The 15555-nt window shown below is 34.2% G+C and overlaps 4 protein-coding genes across 5 annotated transcripts; 2 read left to right on the top strand and 2 right to left on the bottom strand.

Moving 5' to 3' along the window:
* Positions 1 to 56: 56 nt before the first annotated feature.
* TPK1 (thiamine pyrophosphokinase1) lies at positions 57 to 3893 on the top strand. Of its 2 annotated transcripts, none has more exons than XM_023659498.2 (6): positions 57 to 423; positions 525 to 621; positions 1435 to 1507; positions 1780 to 1881; positions 2023 to 2272; positions 3484 to 3893. In XM_023659498.2, the coding sequence occupies exons 1-6, from the start codon at positions 282 to 284 to the stop codon at positions 3657 to 3659; spliced, it is 840 nt and encodes a 279-aa protein (XP_023515266.2). In that variant the 5' UTR covers positions 57 to 281; the 3' UTR covers positions 3660 to 3893. The 2 variants fall into 2 exon arrangements, with proteins under 2 accessions (XP_023515266.2, XP_023515267.2); XM_023659499.2 differs by having other exon boundaries at positions 245 to 423; positions 520 to 621.
* Positions 3894 to 4464: 571 nt separating this feature from the next.
* Positions 4465 to 6715, bottom strand: LOC111779022 (uncharacterized protein OsI_027940). The gene is made up of 6 exons (XM_023659051.2): positions 6555 to 6715; positions 5534 to 5720; positions 5266 to 5419; positions 5114 to 5163; positions 4949 to 5036; positions 4465 to 4762 (listed from the first exon to the last, which is right to left on the bottom strand). The coding sequence occupies exons 1-6, from the start codon at positions 6557 to 6559 to the stop codon at positions 4635 to 4637; spliced, it is 612 nt and encodes a 203-aa protein (XP_023514819.2). The 5' UTR covers positions 6560 to 6715; the 3' UTR covers positions 4465 to 4634.
* A 193-nt stretch (positions 6716 to 6908) lies between these two features.
* Positions 6909 to 8447, top strand: LOC111779023 (nucleolar protein 16). The gene is made up of 3 exons (XM_023659053.2): positions 6909 to 7331; positions 7851 to 7972; positions 8045 to 8447. Exons 1-3 carry the CDS (start codon positions 6989 to 6991, stop codon positions 8156 to 8158), a joined length of 579 nt encoding a protein of 192 aa, XP_023514821.2. The 5' UTR covers positions 6909 to 6988; the 3' UTR covers positions 8159 to 8447.
* Positions 8448 to 8962: 515 nt separating this feature from the next.
* Positions 8963 to 12336, bottom strand: LOC111779293 (putative E3 ubiquitin-protein ligase BAH1-like 1). The gene is made up of 7 exons (XM_087119020.1): positions 12185 to 12336; positions 11692 to 11933; positions 11254 to 11498; positions 10809 to 11063; positions 10480 to 10617; positions 9769 to 9827; positions 8963 to 9206 (listed from the first exon to the last, which is right to left on the bottom strand). The coding sequence occupies exons 2-7, from the start codon at positions 11879 to 11881 to the stop codon at positions 9101 to 9103; spliced, it is 993 nt and encodes a 330-aa protein (XP_086975146.1). The 5' UTR covers positions 11882 to 11933; positions 12185 to 12336; the 3' UTR covers positions 8963 to 9100.
* Positions 12337 to 15555: the final 3219 nt, after the last annotated feature.

Genomic DNA, 15555 nt, shown 5'->3' with positions numbered 1-15555 from the left:
AGACAATTGGCTCATTATATGACGCATTTAGTAGTATTGACAATAGGAGGGGTATTTCCGGTAATTAGCTATGAAGTCGCACGTGCGAATTGCACGAAGCGGGAAAGAGAAAAACTGTTATATAAACCCCAGCCGTGTTTCATCGAAGCGCGATTTGCTTTGAATATTCACTCCGTTTCTGGAAATTTTTCTGCTTTGACCAACGAAATTGATTACAGTCGATTTCTCCAATTGAATCAAATCTTCGTTCGGAGAGCCTTTCAATCGCGCTCATTTTCGCCATGGGCGTCTTCTTCCACTCCTCAGATTTTCTCCTCCCTTCTTCTACTTCTTCTCCGGCCGACCACCCACCTTCTTCGACCTACGCCCTTGTTCTGCTCAACCAAAGCCTCCCCAAATTTACTCCTTTGCTCTGGAAGCACGGTTACTCTTCAAATCCCTTTTGGCTTCGTCTTTTGGTTCTAGGTTTTGATGATTTTTGCGTTTCGTGTTGATGCGTTCTTATGTGGGTTGTTGTAGAGCAGCAAAACTTCGTCTCTGTGCCGATGGAGGCGCCAATCGCGTATTTGATGAATTGCCTCTGCTGCTTCCTCATCAAGACGCTACGGATATTCGAAATAGGTTCGTTTCGTTATCATTTTCTTATTTTTCTTCTCGTTTTTAGTGTGCATTTATGCCATTATCAGTGTTTTTTTTTCTTTTCTTGTTGTGATTTAGCTTCTCTATTTAGTAATGGAGTTTCGTGCATAGGGGTTTTGTTGTTTTCTGGAAATTTAGATGGTTAATGCGTGAAAACATAAATCTTCTCCTTGGATGTTTCTTCACAGTTTTATTTACCATCGACTGTTATGACAAACTCTTAGGGTTTATTATGGCCTCTTTCGTTACCGGATTTGAATTATGTTGTATATTTTTTTGAAAACTGTTTTGGGATTCTTTGATTCAAATTGTGAATATTCTACAAACTTTTTAATGTTTTCATTGTAGAATTTGAAATCTTAAAATGAAGAATTATATATTATTTGAAAGTCGTTTTTCTTATTTCGGTTAGTGTTTTCTTTACTATTTTGGAAAATTTTCTTTCTTTAATTATCATGGACTTGTGGTTAGTGATCTTATGTGCTAAGTAATCTTAATTTTTACAAATCACTCGACAATTCTGAAGAATAATCTTCTTTTCACAAAAAAAGAAAAAGAAACTCTGACCCCAAGTTTCAAGATGTGATTGATACTAACAAAACAAATACTAGTGGCTAGCTAAAGAAGAAAATTTTGTTGCCATTGATGTCTTCATAATCATTTTCGAGCATTTATTGATAGTTTATACTATTGTTGCACAATGAATAAACTGTTATAGAATTATATATCTTATGTTTTGGTGATCTGGACTGTTCATTCATTCCTATCTATTGATTTTTTTTTTCCTATTGCCAGCTATAAGCCAGATGTTATTAGAGGAGATATGGATTCAATTCGGACAGAAGTACTAGATTTTTACGCTAAGCAAGTACGTTACTAAGCCACCCCCTCCCTTTGAAGAATGTGGGGCTTTTTTAAATGATTTTTCAAGTGTTTGATACCATGGATGGTTCCATCTTGTGCATTTGATACCATGGATGGTTCCATCTTGTGCATTTGAGACCATGGATGGTTCCATCTTGTGCGTAATTTTTCCATTCTATGTTTTGATAAAGTTCACTTGCATTACATGTTGTATTTTACTATGCTGTTATCATGTATGGATTGCGGGCTCAAGATATCCATATTCACATGGTGCAGGGAACCAAGATATTTGATGAATCTGAAGATCAGGATACCACAGACCTACATAAATGTGTTGCATATATTCTTCAATCTATGCCAAATCAGGAGGAATCTAATGTAGGTTGGATCATGATGTAAATCTTAAGTGGCTTGTTTATTAAACTAGAAGTTTTGGATGTTCACATTCAACTACTGCGTTTTGTTTTGTGCGCTGACTTTTCAGATTGGGATTATAATGTTTGAGTTGTTGATTTTCAGCTGTGCATACTTGTTGCTGGAGCTCTAGGTGGACGGTTTGATCATGAGATGGGAAACGTCAATGTTCTATGCCGTTTCTCTAGCACGCGCATAATCCTTCTGTCTGATGATTGTCTTATTCATCTTCTGCCAAGGACTCATCACCATGAAATCCATGTTCACTCATCTGTTGAGGGCCCTCATTGTGGTCTCATTCCAATTGGGATGCCCTCTGGACGCACTACGACCACTGGTCTCCAATGGGATTTGAGTAAGTACTGTCCTCATTCCTCTTTCTCGATCCAATGCTCTGTTGATTTTCAAAGAATGAACGACTGCGTTGTGTTATATGTTCTTATGTGCATCCTATCCTGTTTATACTTGGTTTTAAGCAATTTTGAGGTGCAAAATGAGCTGACAATGTGATCCATCAGTTTTATTCCTCTTGCTAACTTCATGTTTCAAAAAAAACTTCGCAAGGAATTGGTCAATGCCAGCAGCTTTATGCTCAATTTCTTAAGCTTTTTTAGGAATTCCAAAACAAACAACTTTCTATAAGGATCCAAGCCCACCACTAGCAGATATTGTCTTCTTTGGGATTTCTTTTTCGGGCTTTCCCTAAGATTTTTAAAATGACTCCGTTAGGGAGTGGTTTCCACACCTTATAAAGAATGCTTTGTTCTCCTCCCGAACCGATATGGGGTCTCACAATCCACCCTCTTTCGAGGCGCAACGTCCTCACTGACAATCGTTCCCTTCTCCAATCAATGTGAGACCCCAATCCCCACCCCCTTTGGGACCTAGCATCCTTACTGGCACACCGCCTCGTATCTACCCCTTTCGGGCTCAGCCTCTTCGCTGGCACATCGCCCGTTGTCTGGCTCTGATACCATTTGTAACGGCCTAAGTCCACCACTTCCCTTAAGGTTTTTAAAACGCATCTAGTAGGGAGAAGTCTCCAACTCTTGTAAAGAATGCTTTATTCTCCTTCCCAACCGACGTGGGATCTCACACCTTCAAACTCTTTATCTTGTGATATTTTGAGAAGGTACCGTGGAAATAATTCATGTCTAACCTCATGAAGATTTCTTTCCAGATAGTCCTTCGTTACTTCATTCTCTCCCTATGTGATTGTACTTTGGCATGATATTCCTTCAAGTTGTATGCTTACAATATTAGGGAATGTTTGGATCTAATTTTACAAAGCTCTTAAATCTGCCCCAACTAACGATCTGGCATCCTATTTTCTTTTTCGATTCATACTCTGCTCTTCGAGCTCCTATTTGCTCTTTCTCGACTGTTTTAGGGAAGTTTTTTTTTAATATACTTCGGGCACGTTTGGGAATGATATTGAAACCGCGACAAATCACTTCTGTCGTGTCTTTTTAGTTATTTTGGGCTGTCTTAAAATCACTCCGAACATATCTTTATGGAATTCTAACGGTGTGCTGTTAACCATTTTGGTATGAATGTGTATTCCAGCTGATACAGAGATGAAGTTTGGGGGTCTAGTTAGCACTTCAAATATAGTGAAAGGAGAGAAAGTAACAGTGCAATCTGACTCCGATCTTCTCTGGACTATCTCGTTAAAAGGCAAACAAGGCATTCTAGCACGTAGTGCCAAATTTAGCAATGCTTCCTTGCATTCTCAGCGTTAGGTAATGAAATCTTCTTTCTCCACCTAAAATAAGACCAACTTTGAAGATCTACCCCTTGATCTTTTGTGCTTTTCTAGAATTTGATTTTCAAGAAATTCATTTTTCATGTAATTTCATTTTTATGTTGATTAGGAAGTTGTATTTGCAATGCATAAAACAGATCAGTTCCATTATTTGTATGTTATTTGTTTTCGGTAACATTCTATACTCTAATAAATTTAGAGTTAAAACACAGCTACTCACTTTGTTGAGCGTTTAGGTATATATATTCCTTATTATGAGGTCAAAGTTTCGAATCTTTTCACGAAACCTTATTTTACAAGTAATATTTTGATTACTATGTTCTTTTTAGAAGTAAAACATTATACTTCATCTTCATCAGTCATTTATTTGGATAACTAGAGGTTTTCAAGGAGTTGAGTTGGCATATAGTAAAAATTAATTACATAGTTACGATGTTTATTGTTAAAAGTAAAAGTTATTGAGAAGAATCTTTTATTCTAATTTTAACTTCAACAATATTGCACATCTATTACCTGTGGTTAACAGAAAGCTGTCATTTTATGGTTAAACTTAATACTATACTATATACTCAATACCCATACCACATTAAAAAACAACGAGCAATTTGTTAAAAGTTGAAATAAAGAAGTTTGATTCATAAAAATCTTGGATCTATTTCCCAGCTAATTTAAACAGCCAACCCAACCATGGATTGATCTCTCCATATTACCAGATATCATAAACTGAGAGAAACAAGTCCACACATAACTCAGTTCCAACTCATCTGAATGCATCTATGAAGTAGTGAAATAATACTTTTCCTGGATTGCAAAGATTTAAGCAGTTGAAAAATAGCAGTTCCAGAGAAATACATACTGAAATTAGCCAACATCATCATAAAGCTCAAAAATTCAAGCCACAACCATGAAAACATCATCAAATGCTTCTTGGTTATTTTTGAACCCTGCAAAATCATGTGCTAGCTGCTGCTGCAGATTCCTTTTTCCCTTCTGAGGACCCAACTCCACCTTCTTTGACGACTTCTGCCTCGGGCTTGGCAGATTCACTTTTCGCTGGATTCGACACCTCCTGTTCTAGTTCTACATATATAGCAAGCAAGTCATATGGTCAATGTTGGAAGAGCGAAAATGTCGTCCCAAAACTGGACGAGAATTCATTTGCCTGTATGACCATTTCTTAACTTTACTATTAACTACTTAAGATACAATCGTCAATGACTTTACTCACAGTAAACAATTCATTGCTAAAGAAAAATGGGAGCTTACCATCATCATCACTATCGTCGGAGTCATTATCGTCGCCCATGTCACCCATGTCGCCCATACCATCCATGCCGCCCATGCCACCAAATTTCTGCAAGATAAAATAGGATTAGAACAAGATAATAGAGATACAGATCATCGAAATCACTCCAAATAGCACATCCTTACCGAAAAGTCCATGCCTCCCAAATCCAAGTCACCTAGACCAGCAGCTGTTCCTGAACAACCAAAGAGATAATCAACACATATTAGCTTCACAGACAGGATGAGAAGTTTAATACATAGTGATAACCCAAAAACATAGCACACGACTAGACTACCATCGTCTTCATCCTCATCCACCCATTTGTCCCAATCTACTTTGACATAATGGGGTGGCTTTCCATCTCCTCGCAATAGCCTTTTCCACCATCCCTTCTCTGCCTTTTCTAGGATACAGAATATGCTCCGAACCCCAATGTTAACTTTACTTTCCTGTTACAAGGAGAAACTAGTAAATAAACTACAAGGTCGGTTTATCATATGATAGCAAGCTCTAAATCGAAAAGCCATGACAGGAATCTAGCAAGAGGTAATATGTCTACGTACCTCAACATTAACTTTATCAAAAAGCTCCAACTTCAGTTCGTAATGGTGATTCTCTGAACCGGCGCTACCAGAGAAAGTGAAGACTCCATCTGGCTCAAGATTAACCTTAGAATCCTTCGAGTCTGAGAGTTGCACAGTGATAAAGACCTTGTCCAATCTCTGGGCCCATTTCACCTCAGGATGACGACTACATTGTATTAAGCAAATGTTAACAGTAACCAAAGATGTATTAAAAATATTGCATCGGTCTCCAAAGGCATATCCATAAAAGAAATCAACAAAAGAGAGAATTCAACTAAGTCAAGTTACTAAATCCATACATCATGCAATAGAACAACATTCAAAAAGTAAAGCCCCCCAAACTCAAAAAACTGAACCACCAGCCAAGTCGTTGGTTTCGAACTAAATTCAGCTGCAAAGGCAACAAGATACTGCAAGAATTTACTAAAATGACTTATTCCATACCACAACCTTAACAACAAGCCTAATTAAACCTATAAATTAAAAACAAATGTGCATCCCCACCAATTGTATAGTATATGCTAGCAATAAATAACTTGTTTTGCAACCCAAATACATGCGATTAGACAGATAATCCTAGGATCCATGGAGAAATGGCCGAACGCGAGAAGAAATAGCAAAAGCAACATAGTTAACACAAGAATCAAAACTCGCAGGAGCACTATTTAGAACCCTAATTAAACCTCCGCAATATTCCAGCCCAAAACCATCCAAGCCCGACAAGCACATCAATAACATAACAGGAACAAAAAAAAAATCACAAGATTATCATCATATCGCAAGTCATTTCAACACAACAACTTACAAGATGACTCCGATTCCCCATGACCAAAGTACAACAGATAAACTCAACAACGAAGCTAAAATGATCTCATACATTTCGAGCGATCCAGTACAGTTCGAGAAGTAAAAATGACACAAACGAAGATCACAGATAAAAAATGACATAGAACAGAGTGCAATCTAGCTTGACAGAGTGTAAAAGAGAGCAGTAATTTACCTCATTGCTTGAGATTACACGAAGATACTGAAAAAGTGAAAAACCCTAGAGAAAAATCAGGAAGAAAAGGAAGATGAAACAGAAACCCTAACTCAGAGGATAAGCCAAATGGGCGCTGTGAGTAGCCGAAATAAAAGAGAGGAACGACGCTTCTATAACTTTCTAGCTACAACCTCCCTCTCCTTCTGACGGAAAATTTTCAGTCCAATTCGGCTCCCGTTCCTCTCGTTATGGGCCGATTTTCTTATTGGGCTTTCAGCAGGCCCAAGCCCAACAAACTATCCTTAAAATTATAATTTTAAATATTTTTTATTTAAGAAATATAAAATATATAAATAAGAAAAAACAATTTATTTAAGTTAAACCCTACGAAATCCCCAATCATCTTCTACATCTAAACCCTAGCCACCGGCTTCACCGAGCAGCAGAGGGAGATGGGGAGGTCTCGAAGGAAGTACAAGAGATCTCGGCCAAAGGTCCAGGTCGGCCTGCCGAAAAGGCACCCTAGTGTTTTCAAGCCGTCGTTCTGCATGCCGCCGAAGCTCCGCTCCTTGCTCGGCGAACAATTTGAAGAAGATCCGGCATGGGATGAGAAAGCCAGTGTTATTAATAACTATAAGTCGTTTGGTGTTCTTTCTAACCCTAATTTGCTCAGCGTTCGTTCTCGAACTGATCACATTGTTGAGAGCGACTCCCTCCAGGTTCCTCCGTCTCAGTTGCCTTCCGATGATCTTGATTCTGTGCTTGATTCATCCGGTAGCGATGTGGAAGAGGACGGTGAGTTTTGAGCTTTTTGTTTTTTTTTTTTTTTTTTTCCTCTTTCGCTGTTGTTTTAAATTTCTGTTGGTGTGAGTGGATGATTCTCAGGTCAATACTGTGATATTTCCAAATTTGAAAAATATTTGTTTACATGAAATTAGTTGATTTTATGAAATATGATACCTTCCGCTCCAGGTTTAGTAAACTATCACTTGCAATAGTTTCTGCAACTTTGATAGTTTTTTGGTGTTCATGACCTGGAAATTTCGGAATAAGTAGCAGCTCTTCATTGAACCAAATTAGCCGTCCAAATTGATTGGATTTATTTGGCCATATATCATGTTTATGCATTGTTCTGCTGAATAGTTATTTATGAAATGATTAGAGAGGAACTGAAATGGAACGAAGATTGATTTTGATTGTAAAGTCTTATTATAATAAAGGATTAAAGAGGATGCCAAAACAAAATTTTGAGTTGCGTTTCTGAATCTAGTTGAGCTTGTGCTGATATTGTGATCTTTCCTTTGCGTTCTTTAGATTTGAAAACAGCACTAGGAAAGAAGCGCAGAGATGGGAAATCAGGACCTCTAAAGCCTTTGACCACAATTCAGCGTGTTCATGTCGGTAGGCTAATCGAGAAATACGGAGATGATTATGAGGTAAGCTTCAGTTTTACTTTCTCTTAAAAACTGCTTAATTTGCCTTTTGTCTCATTGAAAATTCTCATGCAGAGGATGTTCATGGATACAAAGCTGAACTCAATGCAGCACTCAGTTGGCACTCTGGAGAAACTATGCAAACGATATCACTGTTCGGGTAAGAATCCATTGATTTTGACTCGTTAAAGATATTATTGCCCATGTCTTTCAAATTGTTTTGTTACAATAGATGAATCAGATATGGTATTATGATCATGAAATCTAATTGAGCAACATTGTTCGAACACAAGTATATGAGGCTTGAAAAGATGGCTCATTCATTCTCTTGCTTGCAGCAGTTTTCTTCCTTTCTAGGAAATGCTCATAAGGACTCATGTTTAGTTTAGAGCATTTTGATTTTGGGGAAACTGACTGTTTTGCAAGAATTTTAGGTTGTATGTAATATCTTATAAAATTCCCAAATGCATTTTTGATATGTTTGAATCCATGAAATTGAAATCATAATCTATTTACACAATCGAATGACCACTTCTTAAGAATCGTGTTAGTCTTCATTTGTTTCGTTTTGAAATTTGGAATGTGATCTTATTACGCATGACTTCGACTTCAAATTTTTGGTCCGTAACAATTTAGTTCAAGAACATCGAATTGACTTCCATTGAGATTCATTGGATTCTTAGGCATACAAGGAATCGGTCTAACATCTTTTCAATTGAAATTCCAATCAAAAACTAGTTCTATCAAGGTCGGGACCTAAAGAGAAGATACTCTCTTTCGTCACTTGACCTCTTTTTGATCTCTTTTAAATGATCTAATTTTCGTCGTATGATGCCTAATTTGAAATTTTCTATCAAAATTAAGTAGCAATTTTTATTATGTAACACCTTCGCTTATAAACACATTTGCATTTGAATCGATTTACTGATTTACATGTGAGAAATTTAGTGTTTTAGTCATTAATGGTTTGTTTTTTTTTTTAAATAAAAAAAGTACTTGAAGCAAAATACATTTTTGAAGAACGGTCGATTCAAAGTACCCTTAATATCCACAAAAGGGGTCAACTTCCAGGAACCTTTTCAAGTGGCTTAAACTACTGTGAAATTCTATAAAAAGTAAAAGGGGCACTAACTAGACTCCCATGAATGCTCGAGACATGGATTCCCAATGCTCCTTTGCTTGCTGAACTCTCTCTGCTCTTTCTGTACGGAGACGTTTCCCCCAGTACTCAGGGCAGCTGTTCAATCATATAAACAATCCCAAGTTTAAAAGTTGGGATCTAACTAATCACTTTTAAAAGTAAAAGTTGGAATCTAATAATCACTTTTAAAAGTTTAGAAATTTAGAGTTCTTAAAATATAGAAGTCTTAGTTCAATCAATAACTCGATCTTCAGATTTAGTTGAACTCAAACTCGTACAGCATAGAGGAAACCTTTCGAAGAGCATATCTCTCTCGATTTTGGTTTGGAAAACCTTTCGAAGAGCACATCTCTCTCGATTCTGATTTGTTTCAGCATATCTCTCCCGATTCTGGTTTGTTTTAAACAAATAACCATTTTTTTCATACGTTTTCATGATCTATAAAACTATGGTTATAAATACTAAACTTGTAATTTAACATAAAAGTGGCACTTTACCTTTACCCGTCTCAATAAAATAATAAAAAACATTTTAAACCAAAAAAAAAAAAAAAAAAAACTCATATTTTTTAAAAGTTAGTTTCAAGCTACCTGTACTTTCCTAAACAGTTTTTACATGTATTTTACCAGGAAGCCCGAGAAACAAGATATCTACTGACCTTCGTCTTAATAGAATACTGAGCTCTTCCAAATGAACAGCACCTTCGTAAACTTTTGCCTGTGTATCAATAGAAAGAATTAGATCAGACGTCGGGTCGTTCAACAGACCGTTCATGGGTTTATTTCGAGGTTCATGGCTTAAATCATGGGAACAAAATTAGCCCTACGTATGGTAGGGCAGCGGTTGGTATTGAACTACAACAACTAAGCCCACCGCTAGTAGATATTATCTTCTTTTGGGCTTTTCTCCCGTTTTTAAAACGCGTCTGCTAGGGAGAGGTTTCCACGACCCAAGTCCACCGCTAGCAGATATTATCCTCTAAATCATGGGAACAAAATCAGCCATACGTATGGTAGGGCAGCTGTTGGTACTGAATTGCAACAACCAAGTCCACCGCTAGCAAATATTATCTTCTTTTGGGTTTTTCTCCCGTTTTTTAAACGCGTCTGCTAGGGAGAGGTTTTCACGACTCAAGTCCACCGCTAGCAGATATTGTCCTCTATGAGTTTTTCTTCCCTCATGGTTTTTAAAACACGTCTGCTGAGAAGAGAAGAGGTTTCCACACCCTTATAAAGAATGCTTCGTTTTCCTCCCCAACTAACGTGGGATCTCACAAATACCATCTTGTTTCTGTGTGTTTTTTTCCTTTTCGAGCCAAATGATAGCTGAATGAAGCTCACTGAATAATCATAGAGGCAACCTAACTAACCTGACGGCAGAGTGGGCACTTTGCTCTTGGATTTGCAGACTTTAGTCCATCAACTATGGTTACTGAAGCTGCCGAGCAAGCACACATGTAGCAAAATATATGGCCGCAAGTGAGAGAAACAGGATCAAATACTATGTCCTGCATATATAAAGAGTGAAGAACTCCGATGAGTATCCATTCAAACTACTCAAAAACTTGAGTTCATCCCTCACCAAATCCAAAATAAACTAATGATATCATAACAGTGATTCAATTTACATATATTTGTCTGCAGGAGTAGATGGGACATTTTCATAACAATGTAAAAAGTTGAAGACCTGAAAGCTTACCAAACATATGGAACACTCCAAGTCGATGTCGAGTTTGATTGAATCGAAGAGCTCACAAGTAAGTGATGGCTTTCCATCAGTAATTGCAAGGGAACATTCCTCGAATACAGAAGAAATCCTCTTAGATCTGTGTGGTGTCTCCTTCAGGTTAATGTGGAATGCTATAAGCTCTGATAGCCATGGAGATTGCAGGATCTCAATGTGCTTACTGTGAGCTTGTGACTTGAAAGTTTGCCCTTGTTTGGAGTAATGAATCTGTACTCAGCAACCCAAACAAGAACTAAGCACAAGAAAGGAAGCTAAATTACAAATTTAGTATGTAAACTTTCGTGGTTTACAAATTTGGACAAGAATTGATTCATTTGATATAGAGAAATGAAGAATTAGCTGGACAAAACATTGAAGTGAATCAAACAAGAAATGGTAAAGCATATTGGGCAAATACCTTATCGTATTTCTTCAAGATCTTCCTAACTGCAATGGCGTTCATCAATGCATAATTAACCAATTCCTTCCCTTCTTGAACTAAGAAAGTATGGTCACTGTCCCGTTTGCCTTTGAACCATAAAAGACGCTTTCTAAAGCCAGAAGCGAGGTGCAGCTGAAGCAATTTCTGTGCTCGCTGATTAAAGCAGCCAACTATTGCAGACATTTCCTTGAGAAGGAAGGGGAAGAAAGTACCGTCGCACACTACGCCCGCACAAATCGTCAAACAAAACAACGAACTAAAATCAAAATGCAATGTACAAACAATAAAGAGTTTGCCTCAACCAAGCAAAAGATCAAACGGCTAGGACTGTAACAGAAAGATCCCCAAAATTCACGAAATCCTTAAATAGGAAGAAGAAACGACAAAAATTAGCAGATAATCGAGTTTCCATACCTGAACAGTGATCTGGACACCTCTGAACGGCGATGGCGGAGCAAACGTCATCGCCATGGCGATGTCGAGACTGAAAATCTCTGCTACAATTCTTCAGAATCTTCTTGAGCCGCTTGAACTGAAATCCAGGTAGTTTCAGTTTCTTCTCCTGACCTCGCAAATACTCCTCATACTTTTTGCAGAACTTCATCTTCTTCCTCGAGAATCCACACGCGTCGTTCTAATTTCCCTCAACAAATCCACTAAAATCACCGAGAAGATAAAAAAAACAGTTAATCCTCTGATTCTATCCGAAATGGATGCAAATCGATCGGAATCCAATACACAGAAAGAACGAATCAGACACTTTCACAAGAAGGAAGTGAAAAAAAAAATATCTCAAACCGTCTGAGAGAGACGGTAACCAAACTGAAAAGGAATTTCTCCGCCGAATGAACACTGGATAACAAAATGGAAAAGGTGTTTGGAAGCTGAGAAAATTCAGATTTCTTACATGAAATAAATTTTCTCAGCAATATCTTTTTCGTTTCTGAACATCATCATTGATAAAGATTCCGTTTGTTTTCTTGAGGGTATATGAACATTGAAGGCTATTACTTTATAGTACAACATAATATGAAATTAAAATATATTTTAGAAAAAGAAAAAAAAAATCTTTTTTTATGAGATATTTTAAATTTTTTTTTGGTAATAAATTTATTGACAAATAAAAAAATCATACAAAAGGGTTTTGGAAGTATCAACTTTTTAGAATTTCGGGTTATATATATTTTTTTTTATTTTTTATTTTTTGATATAAAGCAATAATATTTATTACTATTAAAATTTTATTAGAACTTTATCAAAATAATTAGGATAACTTTTAAAATATTTTTAATAAGTTAATTAATAAAAAAATAAAAATTAGTTCAAAACATCTCTAAAAATTAATATTTTTTTAAAGAACCATCCTACAATTTGATTTTAGTAAATAAGTTTATTACTTTGTATATTCTATCTAATTATTAAAATAAATTTTATAAAATAAAAAATTGAAATAATGGAAATTAAATTCAATGATAGATTAAGAACACTTATTCGGACGTTAATATTTTAATTAAGATACTAATTAGTAAGTTACTTAATTTATTTAGATACCAAAAATATAAATTAAACATTTTATTTAGAAAAAAATTATTAATATTTTAATTGTTGAATTAAATTATTAATATTTTATTTTTATAGGTTAAATAATGTTAGAATTAGTCTCGAATTTTATATATTTAATAAAATCTTATAAATAATTTTATAAAATCTTGGAGGAATTTATTAAATTATATATGGAATTATATTATTAAATTCTGCTTCTTTTTTTATTATTATTATACTATAATAAATTTATTATTTAACTTTTATTTTTGGCAACTCTGGAGTCATGTATATATATATATACAATGGGCGCGCGCACACAGATTATATATATTATTATTTTCATTTTATTTATTTATTTATTTTCAAAAAAATATTCGTTTCCGTTTAACACGAAAAAGCATGTCTGGAAACTTCTGTAACTGGCATGAGACTTCCGTATAAGACAAGCAATACCGCCGACAAAGCGATAAACTATGGAAATTTACAAAAAAAAAAAAATAATAATAATTAATTAATTAAATTAAATTAAATTAAATTAAAAAAAATAACAAATAAATATTTTACAACATAATAGAATAATAAAAAGGGTGGTAAAAAAGTAATTTTTTTTTTTTTGTTTTTATAATTTGAGCTAATTATTCAAAATAATATTTAAATAGAATGGTCATTGGGAAGGATAAAACATTGAAATTCTAATAAAATTGTTCTTCTTATTTGCTTGTATGGAATCTTTTAATTCGTATAATTATTTAAAGTTATGAAGCTCAAATTTCTATATAATATATCATTTATTTATTGTTTATGATCACAAATTCAGCTCAATATATTTATTTTTAAAAAATATATTAATATTACTTTTAAAATTTATTGTTATTTTTGAAATATATTAATAATACTTAATTTAAAAAAATAATAAATAATTTTTTTAATACAAAGTATAAGGATAATTAAAAGTATTACATTTTTAATTTAAGATAGTAATTATTTTCATTAATTTTTGTATTTTTTTAAGTTTAATAGTATTATTTAAATTTTTGAAATTTTATGGATATTTATGATAGGGAGTAATTTTATTAACTGCTAATATCTAAACATAATTTATATAACTGAAATCCATTAATTTTATTTTATTATTGTTTATTTGTTTATTATTATTATTTTGACAATATAAAAAGAGAGTATAAATGCTATTAGTTTTTTATTAGGATCATATTTATCAAAGTGGGCCATAAGAATTTGACTATCAATTTAATCATTAAATTTATTATATCCCTTAAGATATTATAGAATTAATAAACTATAGTTATATTTAAATATGTGAAGGCTAACCTATGATTCTTGCAATAGAGATGTGACCTATGTTTGGTGTTTAATTTATCGTCCGATAAATACTTAGTCTATTCATCGTCATGTCTAACCCATTATTAAATTATTTTTATCCTATTTTTAAAAAGTCATTAATAGAGATGTGATCATGTATATAATTTTTTCAATAGTTTCACATTTTTTATTGGGTTTCGAGTTTCAAAATTGATTTTTATACCTTTAAAAAACGTTCATAAATTTTCAAAAGTATGTTTAAAAAATTTAGGAATAATCTCTGAGTTACTGGTAGACAGTTTTGATCGTATATTAGTAGTAAAATTGTAAATAGTGAGTATTTTTAAGTTTAAATGTATTTTTTTTAGATAAAATACAAAATTTAGAAATTTAGAAATATTTTTATTAAATTAACGATAGAGGAACGTACGAATAGAAAGTCTTTTAAATGCATTGTTACTCCTATCAAATATGAACCAAACTGTCTCACGTAAACTAAAGCCTGCTACGCCCAACTATTGTAGCAGGGGAAGGTCTATGCATCACCAGTTGTACCTATTTTTTCTGCCACGCAATATCTGGATTATACAATTTCTCATTAATTTGCTAAATAGATTTTATAAAAAAAAAATATAGAAAATAATACAAATAATGTAAACGACAGCAAACACAACTCGTGTTTTACACGTACGTCTATAGATGTGTATACCGTCAATCACTCGAGAATGGACCAGCGAGTGCCGCACGGATGACACGTCATTTGGATTATAATTTTTTTCACGCACTGCCCGATACTTCTACACTTTTCTAGTACGCAGTCTAACACAAGTGTTTGCTTGTCACGCTCGCTATAGTTTTCAACTAAAAATAATAATAATAATAAGAAAAAAGACCTAGCATTTCTTACGAGCTATTATATATATATATATATATATATATATATATTTATTTATATAAAACTTTTGCTATTTTTTATTAGGAATATTTTTTGAACGGAATAGTAAGAGTAAAATTACTTTTAAATACTAATCCAATTTTACTGCGAGTAAATACTGTTCACTTTAGTCGATTATATATCGCTTTCAGTTCCACGAATTTAAAACGTGAAACAATTCTAGCTCTCTAATCGATATAGAATCTCATAGTCCACCTCTTGAGGGCCAGCATTCTCGCTGGCATATCGTCCTGGCTCTGATACTATTTGTAATAGCCAAAGTCCATTGCTATAAGATATTGTTTGATTTGACATGTTACATATCGTCATCGATCTCACGAATTTAAAATGTGTATGCTAAGTTGAGGTTTCCAATTTCGTTATACTCTCCGACTAATTAATGTCCAAAATTAATGTTAATGAAACCTTTTAAAGTTAAAAGTATTTTTAAAACAAAATTCTAATAATTAATGTACAAA

The sequence above is a fragment of the Cucurbita pepo genome, chromosome 17 (assembly GCF_057944985.1).
Source record: "Cucurbita pepo subsp. pepo isolate OVF chromosome 17, ASM5794498v1, whole genome shotgun sequence".
Taxonomy (NCBI): Eukaryota; Viridiplantae; Streptophyta; class Magnoliopsida; order Cucurbitales; family Cucurbitaceae; genus Cucurbita; species Cucurbita pepo.
Note: the sequence above shows the minus strand (reverse complement) of the source record. Positions and strands in the feature narration are given on the sequence as shown.